Source organism: Chiloscyllium plagiosum, chromosome 3 (assembly GCF_004010195.1).
Source record: "Chiloscyllium plagiosum isolate BGI_BamShark_2017 chromosome 3, ASM401019v2, whole genome shotgun sequence".
Classification (NCBI taxonomy): Eukaryota; Metazoa; Chordata; class Chondrichthyes; order Orectolobiformes; family Hemiscylliidae; genus Chiloscyllium; species Chiloscyllium plagiosum.
The window spans coordinates 132,247,578-132,265,727 of NC_057712.1; the positions used below are offsets into that span (position 1 = coordinate 132,247,578).

The window sequence follows — 18,150 nt, forward strand, 5'->3', positions numbered from 1 at the left end:
ATCTAAACATCAGGTCATAGACAGAGAACACAGGGGGCTAACACCTTCAACATATTGTCCAGCTACCACCATTGTTAACAGCTAACCCGAGAATGCAACTTTAAAAAAAGGTTTTGTGATATACACATGAAAGAAATGAAACTATCACTGTATTCTAACAGATGAAAGGCTTAACAGACAATCAATTTTTCAATGTTTCATTTCAGTTACATCACACTGCAATTTTTGACAAAAATTTCTGTGTTACGATCGAGCCCTCCATTATCACCTGATGAAGGAGCGTCGCTCCGAAAGCTAGTGTGCTTCCAATTAAACCTGTTGGAATATAACCTGGTATTGTGTGGTTTTAAATTTGTACAACCTAGTAGAGGAAGTGACCAAGTTGATAGATGAACGAAGGGATTTAGATATCATATACATGAACTTTAGTAAGGTGTTTGATAAGGTTCCCCATGGTAAACTAATGGAGAAAGTGAAGTCATGTGGTGTGCATGGTGTTTGAGCTAGGTCGATTAAAAACTGGTTGAGCAACAGGAGAGAAGAGAGTAGTAGTTGAAGGGAGTTTCTTGAAATGGAGAAAGGTGACTAGTGGTGTTCCACAGGGATTAGTGCAGGCGCCACTGTTGTTTGTGATATACTTAAATGATCTGGAAGAGAGCATTGTTGGTCTGATCAGTAAGTTTGCAGATGACATGAAGATTGGTGAAGTAGCAGAAAGCATAGGGGACTGTCAAAGAATACAGGAATATATAGATAGACTGGAGAGTTTGGCAGAGAAGTGGCAGATGGAGTTCACTCCAAGCAAATGTGAGGTGATGCATTTTGGGAAGACTAATTCTAGAGCGAACTGTACTGGAAATGGAAGAGCCTAAGGAAAAGTAGATCTGGGAGTTTAGGTCCATTGTCCTCTGAAGGCGATTGAACAGGTGGATAGAGTGGTCAAGAAGGCATATGGTACGCTTGCCTTCATCGGACGGGGTATTGAGTGTAAGAACAGGCAGGTCATGTTAAAATTGTACAAGACATTGGTTTGGTTGCATTTAGAATACTGTGTACAGTTCTGGTCGCTACATTATCAAAAGGATGTCGACGCTTTGGATAGGGTGCAGAGAAAGTTTAAGAGGATGTTGCCTGGTACGGAAAGTACTAGCTATGAAGAGAGGTTAAATAGGTTAGGATTGTTTTCATTAGAAAAAAGGAAATTGAGGGGGGACCTGATTGAGGTCTACAAAATCATGAAGGATATAAACAGGGTAGGTAGAGATAAGCTTTTTCTCAGGGTGAAGGATTCAATAACGAGAGGTCACACGTTCAAGGTGACACGTGAAAAGTTTAAGGGGGATACACGCGGCAACTACTTTACACAGAGGGTGGTAGGTGCCTGGAATGCATTGCCGGCAGAGGTAGTAGAGGCAAGCATAGTAGATTCATTTAAGGTGTGTCTGGACAGATGCATGAGTAGGTGGGAAGTAGAGGGATACAGATGCTTAGGAATTGGATGATAGGTTTAGATCGTGGATTTAGATCGGCTCAGGCTTGGAGGGCCGAAGGGCCTGTTCCTGGTCTGTAAAATATCTGTGTTCTTGCATTGGTCATGGGAGGTGTAGGGTTATTGGGTAAACGGATGGATCTGGGTGGGATGCTCTTTGGAGGGTCAGCGTGGACTTGGTGGTCAGGATGGTCTGCTTCCACACTGTAGGGATTCCAGCGTCCTAATCTCATTCTCAATTAAGGCAGCAACCCCACCTCCCTTACCTACTTGCCTATCCTTCCTGATTACCTGTTACCCTTGGATATTCAATTCCCAGTCATCACCACCCTGCAACCACGTTTCTGTAACAACAACTAAATCATACCTCTTTGTATGGATTTGCACAGGTTCATCGACTTGGTTTCAAATACTACAGGGATTCAGATAAAGTGCCCTGAAACAAATTATCCCTTTAGAATCTAGCAATCTTTTGCATATGATACTGTTACCCAATTTTACTTTCCTCTTTTTTTCCTTTTTGCTCTGGTCTCTGGTTTCTTAGAGGAGAAAGTGAGGTCTGCAGATGCTGGAGATCAGAGATGGAAATGTGTTGCCGGAAAAGCGCAGCAGGTCAGGCAGCATCTAGGGAACAGGAGAATCGACGTTTCGGGCATTAGCCCTTCTTCAGGAATGAGGAAAGTTGGTCCAGCAGGCTAAGATAAAAGATATTCCCTATCTTTTATCTTAGCCTGCTGGACCAACTTTCCTCATTCCTGAAGAAGGGCTAATGCCCGAAACGTCGATTCTCCTGTTCCCTCAGGCCTTGTTATCACATAATCTACTATTACACACAGCCCATTGTTAGCAACTAATAATCCCCATTAGGAGCTATTCGTTCTCCTAGGCTGACCGTTATCAGCCCCAAGATTCTGGTTCTAACATAAGGGAGCTGGTTAGCTCTGTTAGCTGGATGGCTAGTGTACATTGCAGAGAGACAGTGTGAGTTCAATTCCTGCGCTTGATGAGGTTACCACAAAGGGCTCTGCCTCTTGCCTAAGGTGTGGTGACCCTTAGGTTAAACCAATACCAGTCTCTTTCTCTCTCTATTGAGAGAGTTATCCTATGATCTGGTAAGACTTTGGTGACTTTATCTCATTTCTAATTGGTTAAATTTAATATAAAGATTTCAATTCTTGTTTTGGTTGCTGGTTGTATGATCATGCACCGAGTATTTGATGCTCTTCATACCGAAGAGTAATCATGTTACATGTGAAGTGATTACCCTAATTCTTATTAACTTGACCACAAATGTATTTATAGTCGACTGTCAATAAATTCAGTGTATGCAAATAACAATGGATGACTGTGAATGATTATCAGATATAAATATCATTAATGGGTTCAAATCACATTACTAACCTTTAAAGTAGTTTATAAATCAATACAAAGCCTCAAGCGGGAATTCAGGAGCTAAACACTGTTCATTATATTGTGGAGACATTCAGCAGACTATGTACTGCTGGTCTGTATGGATGACTGAACAACTAGTCTTCATCATAGTACTGAAACACAATATCAATTGCTGGTTTGTTCTAAGTTGACTGATTTTGACCAGGGTGTCAGTAAAGATACCTCGATTAGTGAAGCTGGTTGTGGAGTTTGTTGGGAGGAGGCATTGAACTTAACAAGATCTTTGCCCCAACTATTGTCCAGTGATCGCTAGGAGACATGCCAACATGGGTGCAGATATCGACAGGACCAGACAGATTGCAGCTAAAGTAACGTCCGTGTACTCCTAACCACCCAGGAATGGAAGAGCAGTGCTTGTTGCAATTGTACCCCTGCAACACACAGCACCTCAAGATAGAGGAGATGCAGCTAATTGACATTTAAATTAGTGTACATTAGCTTTACGTTGTTCTACTCATCGAGAACAGGATATTTGACACAATTTATCATTCATTAGTTTAGAAGGATTTAACATTTCTAATTAAGTATAGCAAGGATCAATTCTGCAGCTGTCTTTCTGATAACCTTTGTAAATCATTTCACTATTAGAAAATTCATTTGTCGGCTGCATCTTTAGTCTCTATAACTAAATTAAATTGAAGTAAGCACTTAATGGCTTTACAATTGATTTTTTTTTTGCTTTAAAACCATCAGATACCCTTTAAGAGATCTCCAGAGCTTCTCTTTGCCCATTTGGGTCTTCCATGTTATTGGGTCATTCCTGAAGAAGGGCTAATGCCCGAAACGTCGATTCTCCTGTTCCCTAGATGCTGCCTGACCTGCTGCGCTTTTCCAGCAACACATTTCCATCTCTGGTTTCTTACCTTTGCTCTGGCATTGCTTTGTTATGTTTTTCTGCCTGGACTCCCATCCTCTTGCCATTTTACTCTATCCTTCCTCACAGTCTCTCTAATCGTTGCATCTACCTTTAAATCAACTGCTGCATCTTCTGACCTGATGCTCTGGTTCCCACCCTTCTGCTAACCTAGTTTAAAGCTTCCCCAACAGCTCTAGCTTTAGTAAAAGGAAGATGGTTTAGTATGGAAATAAGGAGATACTTCTTTAGCCAGAGCGGTGAATCTATGGAATTCATTGCCACAGAAGGCTGTGGAGGCCATGCTATTAACTATATTTAAGACTGAGATAGTTAGGTTCTTGAGCATCAAGTGGATCAAGGATTACAAGGACAAAGCGGGAGAATGGGGTTGAGAAACATATCAGGCATGATTGAATGGAAGAGCAGACTTGATGGGCTGGATGACCTAATTTCTGCTCCTATACCTTATGGCTGAATGACCTGCTTGTACATTGTAGGGATTCTATGATTTTAAATCCATCAACTCCTGAAAGGTTTTATAATCTGGTGCCTCAGGGAAAGGTAGGCTGCTAATAACTGACAAAGCTGCTGATCCACCAGCTGTCAGGAGAATTACTCATTGTTTTTCATTTGCCGCAAGTCCCTTTCCTGAAAACAAAATGCATATTTTTCATATATTGGGTCCACTCTTCAACAGCAGGATCAAAGCAGTCAACTACCAATCCAACCTACAAGTTTACCTTTAAGAGAAACCTGGACTATGGCTCCCAAGTCCCTTTGCACTTCAGATTTCTGAATTTTCTCCCTATTTCGAAAATAGCCCAAGACTTTATTCTTCCTACAAAAGTGCATGACCTCACACGTTCCCACATTGTATTTTATCTGCCACTTCTTTGCCCACTCTCCTAACCTGTCTAAATCTTTTTGCAGCCTCCTCCACCTCCTCAATACTACCAGCTCCTCCACCTATCTTTGTATCATCTGCCAACTTCATCTAGATCGTAAATGTATGAAATGAAAGGTTGTGGTCCCAATACCTACCTTTGCGGAACACCACTAGCTTTTGGCTTCCATCCTGAGAAGGACCCTTTCATCCCTACTCTCTTGCCTTCTGCCAGACAGCCAATCTTCTATTCACACTAGTACCTGGCCTCTAACAGCAAGGGCACCTAATCTTACGCAGCAGCCTCCCGTGTGACATCTTATCAAAGGCATTCTGGAAGTCCAGATAGATAACATCCATTGGCTCTCCTGCCCGTTACCTCCTCAAAGAATTCTAACAGATATGTCAAAAATGACTTCCCCTTGACGAAACCGTGCTGACTTTGCCATATTTTACCATACCAAGTATCCAGAAATCTCATCCTCCACAATGGATTCCAGAATCTTACCCACGACTGAGGTTAGGATAATTGGTCTGTAAGTTTCAATCTTTTGCCTTGCTCCATTCTTCAACAGGGGAGTGTTTCATTAGCGATTTCCAGTCCTCTGCAACCCTGACTCCAGTGATATCTGAAAGGTTACTACTAAAGCCTCCATTATCTTTTCAGCTATTTTCTTTAGAAATATAGGGTCCAAGCGATTTATCCTCTTTCAGTTTTTCTAGGACCTTCTCCTTGGTGGTGGCCACCATACTCATCTCTGTCCCTTGCCTCTCTCGATTTTTTGGGGGTATTACTCATGTCATCCACCGCAAAGACTGACACAAAATACTTATTCAGTTCCTCAGTCATTTATTTGTTCCCCATTACTATTTCTTCAGCATCATTTTCCAGCTGCCCAATGTCCACTTTTGCCTCTCTTTTGCCCTTTGTATATATAAGGAGACTCTTGCAATCTTTCCTAATATTACCAATTAAGCTTACACTCATATTTAATCTTCTCCCTCCTTATGTTTTCTTTGTTGTCCTCTGTTGATCTTTGTTGGCTTCCCAATTCTCTGACTTCCCACTGACTTTTTTATCACATTATTTGCTTTCTCCTTTGCTTTTACGCTGTCCCTGACTTCCTTGGTCAGCCATGGTTATCTCATCATCCCTTTAATAAGCTTCTTTTTCCTCCAGATGAATTTTTGATGTGTCTCTCGAATTACTCACAGAATCTCCTGCCATTGCTGTTCCACTGTCTTTCCTGCTAGGCCCTTATCCGCATCAATTCTGGTCAGCACCTCCCTCATGTCTCTCTAGTTGCCTTTACATCTGATTCCATCTTTTCTCTCTCAAATAGCAGAGTAAATTCTATTATGTTATGGTCACAGCCTCCTAAGGGTTCCTTTACCTTAAGCTCCCTTATCAGGTCTGCCTCGTTGCACAACACTAGATCCAGAAAGGCCTGTTCCCTAATGGGCTCCACCACAAGCTGCTCCAAAAAGCCACCTTATAGATATTCCTCAAATTCCTTTTCTTGTTATTCACTACCAACCTGGTTTTCCAGTCCATCTGTATGTTGAAATCCCCCATAATCACTGTAACCTTGCCTTTCTTACGTGCCTTTTCCATCTCCTGGTGCATCTTATGCTCCAAATCCTGACTATATTTGGAGGCCTGTAGATAACTTCCATTACGGTTTTCTCACCTGTGCACTTCCTCAACTCTGCCCACACAAATTCTACATATCTGACCCTACTTCATTTATTATTATTGGGTTAATTTCATTTTTTATTAACAAGGCAACCCCACCTACTTTGCCCACCTGCCTGTCTTTTCAATAGGATGTATATTATAGAAACATAGAGTCATAGAGATGTACAGCACGGAAATGGACCCTTCAGTCCAACTTGTCCATGCTGACCAGATATCATAACCTAATATAATCCCATTTGCCAGCACTTGGCCCATCTCCCTCCAAACCCATCTTATTCATCCACTCATCTAGATGCCTTTTAAATGCTGAATTGTACCAGTCTCCACCACTTCCTCTGGTAACTCATTCCATACACACACCACCCTCTGCATGAAAAAGTTGCCCATTATGTCCCTTTTATATCTTTCCCCCCTCACCCTAAACCTATGCCCTCTAGTTCTGGACTTGCCCATCCCAGGGAAAAGACCTGGTCTCTTTGTCCTATCCATGCCCCTCATGATTTTATAAACCTCTCTAAGGTCACCCCTCAGCCTCCGACGCTCCAGGGAAAATAGTATCAGTCTATTCAGCCTCTCTCCGTAGCTCAAATCCTCCAAGCCTGGCAACATCCTTGTAAATCTTTTCTGAACCCTTTCAAATTTCACAACATCCTTCCGAAAGGAAGACCAGAGCTGCACGCAATATTCCAAAAGTGGCTTAACCAATGTCCTGTACAGCCACAACATGACCCCCCCAATTCCTATACTCAATGGTCTGACCAATAAAGGAAAGCATACCAAATGCCTTCTTCACTATCATATCTACCTGAGACTCTACTTTCAAGGGACTATGAACCTGCATCTCGCCATAATCCACATCACTCAGACCTCTATACCATTTTGCCCACAGTCTAAGCAAACATTAGTTTGATCCTTAGATATTTAGCTCCGAATCCTGATCCCCGAGCAGCAACTTCTCCGTGAATACCACCATATTATATCTGCCAGTTTCAATCTGAGCCACAAGCTCATTTACCTTATTTTGTTTACTGTGCACATTCAGATACAACACCTTCAGTCCTGTATTGACCATGATTATCATGAATTTTCATCCATAAAGATATTGATGGAATTTTCTGACTTCAGCTCTGAACTCAGATGTATAATAACTGCCTAGCAAATAATCTTTAAGAACTACCATAGCTTCTATTACCTTTAGTGCACATTTGCTACTACTACGATGTTAAATGGTTTTCTATATTTCAGACCGTGACATTTATCACAGAGACTCTGCTGTTAGATGTTGGATGTCAACTTTAGTTCTGAATTCAGATAGAGGATGGACGATGGTGAGGAGAATTTTCACAGCTGTCATTATTGTTATCACCATTTCAATCTTCAGTACCAGCTTGCTGTGACAAGCTTCTAGTGCCTGCTTGTTGCCCATATGTCCACTTGCAACCAGTATGATTTTCAATATGCCAGGCCACATACCATATAAAACAAAGCCTAAGATAGATACCTTGAAGTTCATTAATAACTGTGTACACTATTATGACATCTCAGGTTTACATATATAATTTGGGTTAAATGCTTAGTTATGCTACTGTTACACTATGTACTTAGTGTCCAACTGACTTCTGGATTAGTGGTGCTGGAAGAGCACAGCAGTTCAGGCAGCATCCAAGGAGCTTCGAAATCGACGTTTCGGGCAAAAGCCCTTCATCAGGAATAAAGGCAGTGAGCCTGAAGCGTGGAGAGATAAGCTAGAGGAGGGTGGGGGTGGGGAGAAAGTAGCATAGAGTACAATGGGTGAGTGGGGGAGGGGATGAAGGTGATAGGTCAGGGAGGAGAGGGTGGAATGAATAGGTGGAAAAAGAGATAGGCAGGTAGGACAAGTCCGGACAAGTCATGGGGACAGTGCTGAGCTGGAAGTTTAGAACTAGGGTGAGGTGGGGGAAGGGGAAATGAGGAAACTGTTGAAGTCCATATTGATGCCCTGGGAGATGAGGCATTCTTCCTCCAGGCGTCTGGTGGTGAGGGAGCGGCGGTGAAGGAGGCCCAGGACCTCTATGTCCTCAGCAGAGTGGGAGGGGGAGTTAAAATGTTGGGCCACGGGGCGGTGTGGTTGATTGGTGCGGGTGTCCCGGAGATGTTCCCTAAAGCGCTCTGCTAAGAGGCGCCCAGTCTCCCCAATGTAGAGGAGACCGCATCGGGAGTAACGGATACAATAAATGATATTAGTGGATGTACAAGTAAAACTTTGATGGATGTGGAAGGCTCCTTTAGGGCCTTGGATAGAGGTGAGGGAGGAGGTGTGGGCGCAGGTTTTACAGTTCCTGCGGTGGCAGGGGAAAGTGCCAGGATGGGAGGGTGGGTTGTAGGGGAGGCGTGGATCTGACCAGGTAGTCACGGAGGGAACAGTCTTTCCGGAAGGCGGAAAGGGGTGGGGAGGGAAATATATCCCTGGTGGCGGGGTCTGTTTGGAGGTGGTGGAAATGTCGGCGGATGATTTGGTTTATCACCTTCATCCCCTCCCCCACTCATCCATTGTACTCTATGCTACTTTCTCCCCACCCCTACCCTCCTCTAGCTTATCTCTCCACACTTTAGGCTCACTGCCTTTATTCCTGATGAAGGTCTTTTGCCCGAAACGTCGATTTCGAAGCTCCTTGGATGCTGCCTGAACTGCTGTGCTCTTCCAGCACCACTAATCCAGAATCTGGTTTCCAGTATCTGCAGTCATTGTTTTTACTTGTCCAACTGACTTGCGAACAGACTGGCTGCTTTCAGACCACTGTACAGAGTAGCATGGAGACCTTTTATACAACAATGTGTTGTGATGCATCAAGCTACCTTAACACTACAATATCTTTCATAGATCTATGCAACAATGACCGTACCCTTTTGTGAGCTGGTCTCTGCCTAACTATATGCAGATTTTGCCTCTATGCTTGTCTTTAAATGAAATGCAAAGTCAGTACCTGACTTAATGGTTGTATTGCGAAAGTAAGAACAGCATGCCTTAACTGCAATTTTTTTAAACCCTTCCTCTTTTGACTGGGCCGATGCAGTTCTTACATATTTAAAAGGAGAAAATTACAAAGGTTGAATTACAAAAGAACATAAGAATATAAGATCCAACAGTAGAGTAGGCCATCTGGCCCTTCGAGCCTGCTCCGCCTATCAATAAGATCAAGGTTGATTTTTTGTGGCCTCAGATCCACTTATCTACTCTCCCACCATAATCCTTAATTGTTTTACTGTTTAAAAAGTTATCTATCTTAGCTTTAAAAACATTCAATGAGGAATCCTTAACTACTTCACTGGGCAAGGGGTTCCACAGATTCACAACCCTTTGGGTGAAGAAATTTCTCCTCAATTCAGTCCTAAATCTGCTCCCCCTAATTTTGAAGCTATGCCCTCTTGTTCTAGTTTCACCTACCAGTAGAAACTACCTCCCTGCTTCTATCTTATCTTATCTATTCTCCTTATAATTTTATATGTTTCTTTAAGATTTCCCCCCCCATTCTTCTAAATTCCAATTAATATAGAACATAGAATAATACAGCACAGTACAGGCCCTTTGGCCCTCGATATTATGCTGACCTTTTATCCTACCCAAAGGTCAAACTAACCTATTTACCCTTCATTTTACTATCATCCACGTGCCTATCCAAGAGTCATTTAAATGTTCCTAATGTATCTGACTCTACTACCACTGCTGGCTGTGCATTCCACACACCCACCATTCTGTGTGTAAAGCACCGAAATCTGACATCTCCCCTAAACCTTCCACCAATCACCTTAAAATTATGCCCTCTTGTGATTGCCATTTCTGGCCTGGGAAAAAGTCTTTGAATATTCACTCCATCTATGCCTCTCATCATCTTTTACACCTCTATGAAGTCACCTCTCATCCTTCTCGCTCCAATGAGGAAAGCCCTAGCTCCCTCAATCTTTCTTCATAAGACATGCCCTCCAGTCCAGGCAGCATCCTGGTAAATCTCCTCTGCACCCTCTCTAAAGCTGCCACATCCTTCCGATAATGAGGTGACCAGAACTGAATACAGTATTGCAAGTGTGGTCTAACCAGGGCTCTATAGAGCTGCAGCATAACCTCGTGGCTCTTAAACTCAATCCCCCTGCTAATGAAAGCCAAGACACTGTACATCTTCTTAACAACTCTGTCAACTTGGGTGGCACCTCTGAGCGGTCTATGGACATGGACTCCAAGATGCCTCTGTTCCTCCATACTGCCAAGAATCCTGACTTTAACCCTATATTCTGTATTCAAATTCGACCTTCCAAAATGTATCACTTCACACTTTCCCAGGTTGAACGCCATCTGCCACTTATTAGTCTAGCTCTGCACCCTGTCAATGTCCCATTACAACCTACAACAGACCTCGTCACTATCGACTACTCCATCAACCTTCGTGTCATTGGCAAACTTACTAACCCACCCTTCCACTTCCTCATGCATGTCATTGATAAAAATCACAAACAGCAGAGATCCAAGAACATATCCTTGCGGAACACTACTGGTCACTAAGCACCAAGCTTAACACTTACCATCTAATACCACCCTCTGTCTTCTATGGGCCAGCCAATTCTGTATGCAGACAGCTAAATTTCCCTGTATCCCATGTCTCCTTACTTTCACAATAAGTCTACCATGAGGAACCTTTTCAAATGCTTTGCTAAAGTCCATATACCACATCCTCTGCTCCACCTTCATCAATGTGTTTTGTCAGATCCTGCATTCTGGCCATGACCAGTTCCACCACAGAACATACCAGATATTCTCCTACTTTAAAGACCACAATTTCCCCTCCCACGTGGTTGATGATATCCTCCAACTCATCTCATCCACTTCCCGCACCTCTGCCCTCGAACCCCACCCCTCCAACCACAACAAGAGCAGAACTACGCTGGTCTTCACCTTTCACCCCACCAATCTCCGTATATATCGTATCATCCTCCGCCATTTCCGCCACCTATAAACGGACCCCACCACCAGAGATATATTTCCCTCCCCACCCCTATCTGCTTTCCGTAAAGACCACTCCCTCCGTGACTACCTTGTCAGATTCACGGCCCCCCAATAACCCACCCTCCCCGCCTGCCACCTTCCCCTGTCACCGTAGGAATTGCAAAACCTGCACCCACACCTCACCTCTCACCTCCATCCAAGGCCCCAAAGGAGCCTTCCACATCCTTCAAAATTTCACCTGCGCTTCCACACATCATTTACTGTATCCGTTGCTCCCGATGCGGTCTCCTCTGTATTGGGGATACAGGATGCCTCCACACAGATTGCTTCAGACAACATTTACCCATTGGGTTTTGAAGAATGAGAAGACATCTTATTTACACATAGGATCACAAAGGGGGGGCTTAGCAGGGTGGTATTAGAGGATGCTGCTCCTTGAGGGGGAAGAGGAGAAATTGGGGTTACAGAATAAGCAGAAGAGGTTTCATCTTTAAGTTGGAAGCAACAAAATTGTGTATTGTAATTTATGTAAAAACAGAGCTGGGCAGAAGGCAGTGATGCATGGTTTTTAGATTAGATTAGATTAGATTAGATTAGATTAGATTAGATTAGATTAGATTAGATTTTTAGATTTAGATTAGATTTGGGCGGCACGGTGGCACAGTGGTTAGCACTGCTGCCTCACAGCACCAGAGACCCGGGTTCAACTCCTGCTTCAGGCGACTGACTGTGTGGAGTTTGCACGTTCTCCCCGTGTCTGCATGAGTTTCCTCCGGGTGCTCCGGTTTCCACCCACAGTCCAAAGATGTGCAGGTCAGGTGAATTGGCCATGCTAAATTGCCCGTAGTGTTAGGTAAGGGGTAAATGTAGGGGTATGGGTGGGTTGCATTTCGACAGGTCGGTGTGGACTTGTTGGGCCAAAGGGCCTGTTTCCACATTGTAATGTAATCTAAAGGCAGTGATGCATGGTTTTACCATGGTGTAATTCACCAAACTAAAAAATAGTGAGGCTGACTGTGCATTTTTTTTTCAAAATCTTGCCAAAATCCTAACTTAGCTTCAGACACCGGCCAGAGATTGAGTATGTGACTTATGAATGGAATTGGTGTCAGGTTTTGTCTTCCAAACATTTCATTGGAGGAGATTTCCTCTCATTTGGTGCAGGATGTCAAACAAGCAGCACAATAATTCAGACTCAGGTTGAGACGTGTTACTGAGATAACACTAGATGTTGTAAGAATGAAGTTGGAAATTGAGATTATCAAATGGAAATAAGTAATTGAACAACAGATAACTGCCAACGAAAGAATACTGACGTAGCAGTATGGAAGCAGGAAGAGAAGCCATTGTCTGGTTATGATAAAACAGGTAACTAGGGACTGTGTTGAGGGCATTCTGTCCAGCTGGACAAGATTAGGGATGGAACAGGATGGTGTAGCCAGAAAGAAAAGTTGTGTGTTCAACTGTTTAGTGAGAATGATGTTACGATAGTAAGTGACGGAACTGATAAACAAGATTTTGTTTTACAGGATGAAATTAAATTAGTTGTGAACATTAACTGAACTTTTCTAAGTGTTTAAAACATTACAATATTAACATACCACATTTGGAATTGCTAAGAGCACTTCAGCCTTCAAAAAGGGAGCAAATTCCTCAACACTGCTTGAGTAGCCAAAGGTTCCTCTTCTGCTTGATGCGTTGAATCAAATGAAATGCGTACATATAAAATAAACATAAAAGTAAATAACATAATGTTTCATGAAACCCTTCATATTTTATTATGAAACTAGCATTTTTTTGTAGTAAGATTCTCCAACCTATGTAAAATTCTGATGTTCATTATAGTTAATGGAGATATTCTGGGATGTAGGTGTCCGACTTGTTAGTAACACAACAATGTTGGTGAGAACCAGATCAAAGTGTAATTGAGCAGTCAGGAAAGAATGTGATACAGAAATATATTTTGAGTCAGGATATTTCTTGGGGTAAAATTTTGGAAAAATCAGTAAAAGAATCTGGAAGGCAGAGGAAACAAAGGTTAGAGAAACATTTTACAAATTTTTGCACTCCTCAAGAGTATACTTGAATACAAAGGGTATAGCAAAGATAGGAGATGTGCTAAGGCATAAATAGAAGCACAATAGAATGATATCGTTGATCTGTCATTCCAATCCCTTTTTCTATTTTTGTAATAGCAATGTTCTCGTGATTTGACTTTAAGATGAGAAGGAGAGAATAATAAAAAATGAAGAGGTTGGTAATCATGATCAAGCAAACAATTACAACTGTGAAGAATGATGAAGGATGTTAGAAGGATCTTCAAAGGAGGCCAAATGGATTGAGCTTGAGGACAAAAAAAACGGGCTGTAACATTCTATTATGGACCTTAAGAGGAGTACTAGATGGAGACAGAACAGCAAATATGCAAGTAAATCTGAGAAGTGCAAAAACAACAGGTAACTAGAATAGTTTTAGGGAAAAGGAATGAAGGGAACACAGTTTTTGAAAATGGTTCCTCTATCTTTCAGAGTCACTTGTTAAGTTTCTGCCTCTTACTCTCAGTATTGAATTTGCCCACAGTTTCCCTTCCTCTGCTAATCTAGCTGAGGATCTCCTCAACAGCATTAAAAAAGAATATTTATTCTAGACTTGTACAGGTATAAACTGTTCAGCCTCAACAGGTCCTAACTTTCTTAGAATTATTCGAAACATCCCAGAAATCTAATGCCCATCCTCCTATGCCAGCTTTCCAGACATATGTTCAATCATTCAATTCTTCAACAGGATGTCTTGCTGCAATTATACAGGGCCATGAGACCATACCTGGAATTTATGTGTAGTTTTGGTCTTATTTGAGGAAGGATGTTCATGCTTTAGAGGAATGCAGCAAAGTGATTCATAGGATGGCAGGATTGACCAATGAAGAGAGGTTGAATCAGTTAGGATTACATTCACTGGAGTTCAGAAGAAGGAGGGATTTGGACTAAGGGCAGGCAAAAGGGATTGATTTCATTTGGTATCATGTTTGGTACAACATCATGGGCTGAAGATTCGTTCCTGAGCTGTGTAGTTCTATTTCACAAAAACCTACAAAGTTTTAAAAGGAACATATGGGATAGAAAGACGAAAGACATTCCTATTTGCAAGGGAGTCCAGAGCTAGGGGTCAGAGTCTAAGAGTACAGGGTAAACCATTTAGCACTGAGATGACGAGAAATTTCTTCATGCAGAGAGCTGTGAGCCTGTAGAATTTGTAAAAAACAGTCCAGGCTAAAATATTGAATGATTTCACAAAAGGAGTTGGATGCAGCACGTGGGGCTAAAGGATTCAGAGGACATGAGAGAAAAGTGGGAAGAGGCTATTGGACAATCAGCCATAATCTTATTGAGGAGTAGAGCTGGCTTGAGGGGCCGAAGTTTCTACATCTGCCCAACTCTGCACTGGAGCCCAGTTTGAGGGATCAGACCACAACTCAGACTTGACAAAGAAATGGAATGGGGAGGTTCCAGTTGTTGTGGCTCATGTAGGCATCAACAAGATGGTAGAACAAAGAAAGATGTTCTGTGTAGTCAGTCTGTGGAGCTAGGCACCAAATTAAGAAGCAGAACACAAATATTATCTCTATTATGCAAATTGGCCCAAGGAAAATAATAAATTTGATGAAGATGAATTAACATTCACAATCCCTGGGTTAAAATCATAGAATTCCTCTCCTAACTATTTTGTAGCAACAGCTCAAGGACTGCAGCACTTTAGGAAGGTACCTTCACTTTCTCCAAGGCAATTAGTCACCATAAAATATAGGAACAGAAATTGGCCATTCAGGCTATCAAATCGGCTTGAGATCAATGAGATCATAGCTGATCTGATAATCCTTAATACCACTTTCCTGCCTTATCCAATAACCAGTTTCTTCATTTATTGGAAATCAGTTTATCTCAGCCTTGAATATATTTAACGATTTAGCATTGACAGCTTTTTGCTGCAATGAATCACTCAATTCACTGCCCTCAGAGAAGAAATTGCTTTTCAGTCTTAAATGGGTGACCCCTAACATTTGAGATTATACCTTCTGGTCTTAGATGCTCCCACAAAGGGAAATAAACTTTTCGTGCATATACTCTGAAGTCACCCAAGAATCTTGTTCAATAAAATAAAGAACTGTGGATGCTGAAGATGTGAAACAAAAACAGAAATTGCTGGTGAAACAGAGCAGGTCTGGCTGCTTTTGTTAGGAGAAAGCAGAGTTAACATTTTGACTTTGGTGACTCTTCATCAGAACTGATAGCAACAAGTGATTTTTATACTGAAGAAGAGTTGAAGGGTGGGAACGAACTATGCAGAAAGGTGGAGATGGTCCCCACAGAGAGATTTTAAAATTTCCAGTCCTTGGCAGCAGTTGCATCCTTTTCACTGAGGATATGTAAAACCTTTACATGTACATCCCTCATCAAGGCCTGAACGATCCCCATCTATCACCATCTTTCCCCGCCTGACTGAGCTCATTCTCACTTTGAATAATTTCTCCTTTAACTCCTCTCACTCTCTTCATTTCAAAGGTGTAACTATTGATATCTGCATAGGTCCCAGTTATGCCTGTCTCTTTCCAGGGTATGTAGAACATTCCTTATTCCAGTCCTACTTGTGCACCTCCCCACAATTCTTTTCTGGTGCACCAATGACATCATTGATGCTGCTTCACTCCCTCATTCGAAATTGCAAAAAATCATCAATTTCACTTCCAATTTCTACTCTGCTCTCACCACAAGACATAAGATAGAAGAGCAGTATTAGGCCATTTGGCCAATCGAGTCACTATTCTATCATGGCTGATATGTTTCTCAACTCCTATTCTCCTGCCTTTTTCCCATAGATCTTGATTCCCTTACCAATCAAGAACTTATTTATCTCTGTCTTAAATACACTCAATGATTTGGCCTTTACAGTCCTCTGGGGTAATGAATTCTACAGATGAACTACCATCTGGTTGAAGAAATTCTTCCTCATCTCAGTTCTAAAAAGTCGGCACTTTACTCTGAGGTTGTCCCTTCAGGTCTGAGTCTCTCCGACTAGTGGTAACATCTTCTCAATTTCCACTCAATCCCAACCTTTTAGTATTCTGTAAGTTTCAATCAGATCCCCCCCTCATCCTTCTAAACTCCATCAAGTATGCACCCAGAGTCCTCAACCGCTCCTCATATGACAAGTGTTCATCTCTGGACCCGCTCCAATACCAGCACATCCTTCTTCAGTTGCAGGACCCAAAATAAAATTCCAAGCATGGTCTGACCAGAGCCTGAAACAGCTTCAGCAGTGCATCTCCGCTCTTGTATTCTAGGCCTCTTGAAATGAATGCTAACATTGCATTTGACTTTCTAACTGCCAAATGAACCTGCGTGTTAACCTTTAAAGAGTCCTGAACTAGGACTCCCAAATCTCTTTGTGCTTCAGATTTCTGACACCTTTTGCCTTCCAGAAAATAGTTTACTGTCTCTATTCATCCTCCCAAATTGAATAACCTCACGCTTTCCCACAGCGTTTTCTATCTGTCACCTCACTGAGCATGTCCAAGTTCATGTAAACCCTCCCCACTTTCTCAACAATACCTGTTCCCTCACCTATCCTCGTGCCATCTGGAAACAGCACCAATGCCCTCAGTTCATTTGTCTAAATCATTAATGTATAATGTGAATCGTTGTGGTTCCAACCCTCCAGAATTCCACTGGCTGCCATCCTGAAAAATACCTCTTTATCCTCATTCTCCGCTTTCTGCCAGTCAGCCAATCCTTTTATTCATGCCAGTACCTTGCCCCTAACTCTATGTACTCTTATGTTATTCAGCAGTCTCCTGTGAGGTACCCAGATAAAGTCCTTTTGAAAATCCAAATGTATCACATTCACTGGCTCCACTTTGTCTAACTTGCTTGTTACTTCCTCAAGTGATCCTCATAGAATTTCCAGGCCTGACCTCCCTTGATGAACCCTATTTTACCATGCACTTCCACAAATTCCAGAATCTCATCCTTAATAACCTTACCAATGACCAAGGTCAGGTTGGCTGGTCTGTAATTTCCTGTCTTCTATCTCCCACCCTTTTTAAACAAGGGTGTTATATTTGCCATTTTCCAGTCCTCTGGTACCTTCCATAACTCCAGTGATTCCTAAAAAATCACCACCAATACCTCCACAATCTCCTCAGCTATCTCCCTCAGAAACCTGGGGTGTAATCCATCTGGTGTGGGTTAATTATCCATCTTCAGACCTTTCAGTTTCCCTAGCAATTTCTCCTTAATAATGGCCACTACACTCACCTCTGCCCTCCCACTCTCTTAAAGTCCTGGTCTATTGCTGGTATCTTCCACAGTGAAAATTGATACCAATTCAGTTTCTCTGCCATCTTTTTGTTCTGCATTACTATTTCTCCAACATAATTTTTCAGTAGCCCAATGTCCACTCTTGCTTCTCTTACCTTTTAGATATCTCAAAAAGACTCACGCAATCTACTTGTATACCACTGACTTGTTTACTCATATGTTTCATCTTCTCCCAGCTTATTGCTCTTCTAGTCTTCCTCTGCTGGTTTTTAAGGGTTCTCAGTAATTTTCGCCACATTTTATGTTCTTTCTTTTGCTTTCACATTGCCCCTGACTTTCCTTGTTAGCTATGATTGCCTCATCTTTTCCTTAGCATGTTTTTTCTTCCTTGCGATAACTTTCTGCTGTGCCTCCCAAATTTCCCCCTGGAACTCCTGCTCAGAAATATTCAAATTTCTCCTCAATTGCTACTGTGATTGATA

General features: G+C 42.1%; 1 protein-coding gene across 1 annotated transcript in view; it reads right to left on the reverse strand.

Moving 5' to 3' along the window:
• Positions 1–18,150, reverse strand: part of LOC122540179 (dynein axonemal heavy chain 8-like) — a 1,249,383-nt gene that overhangs the window by 698,011 nt on the left and 533,222 nt on the right. The window contains exon 25 of the mRNA XM_043675521.1: positions 12,956–13,040. Coding sequence (XP_043531456.1) covers positions 12,956–13,040 — 85 coding nt within the window. The remainder of the gene's footprint in view (positions 1–12,955; positions 13,041–18,150) is intronic.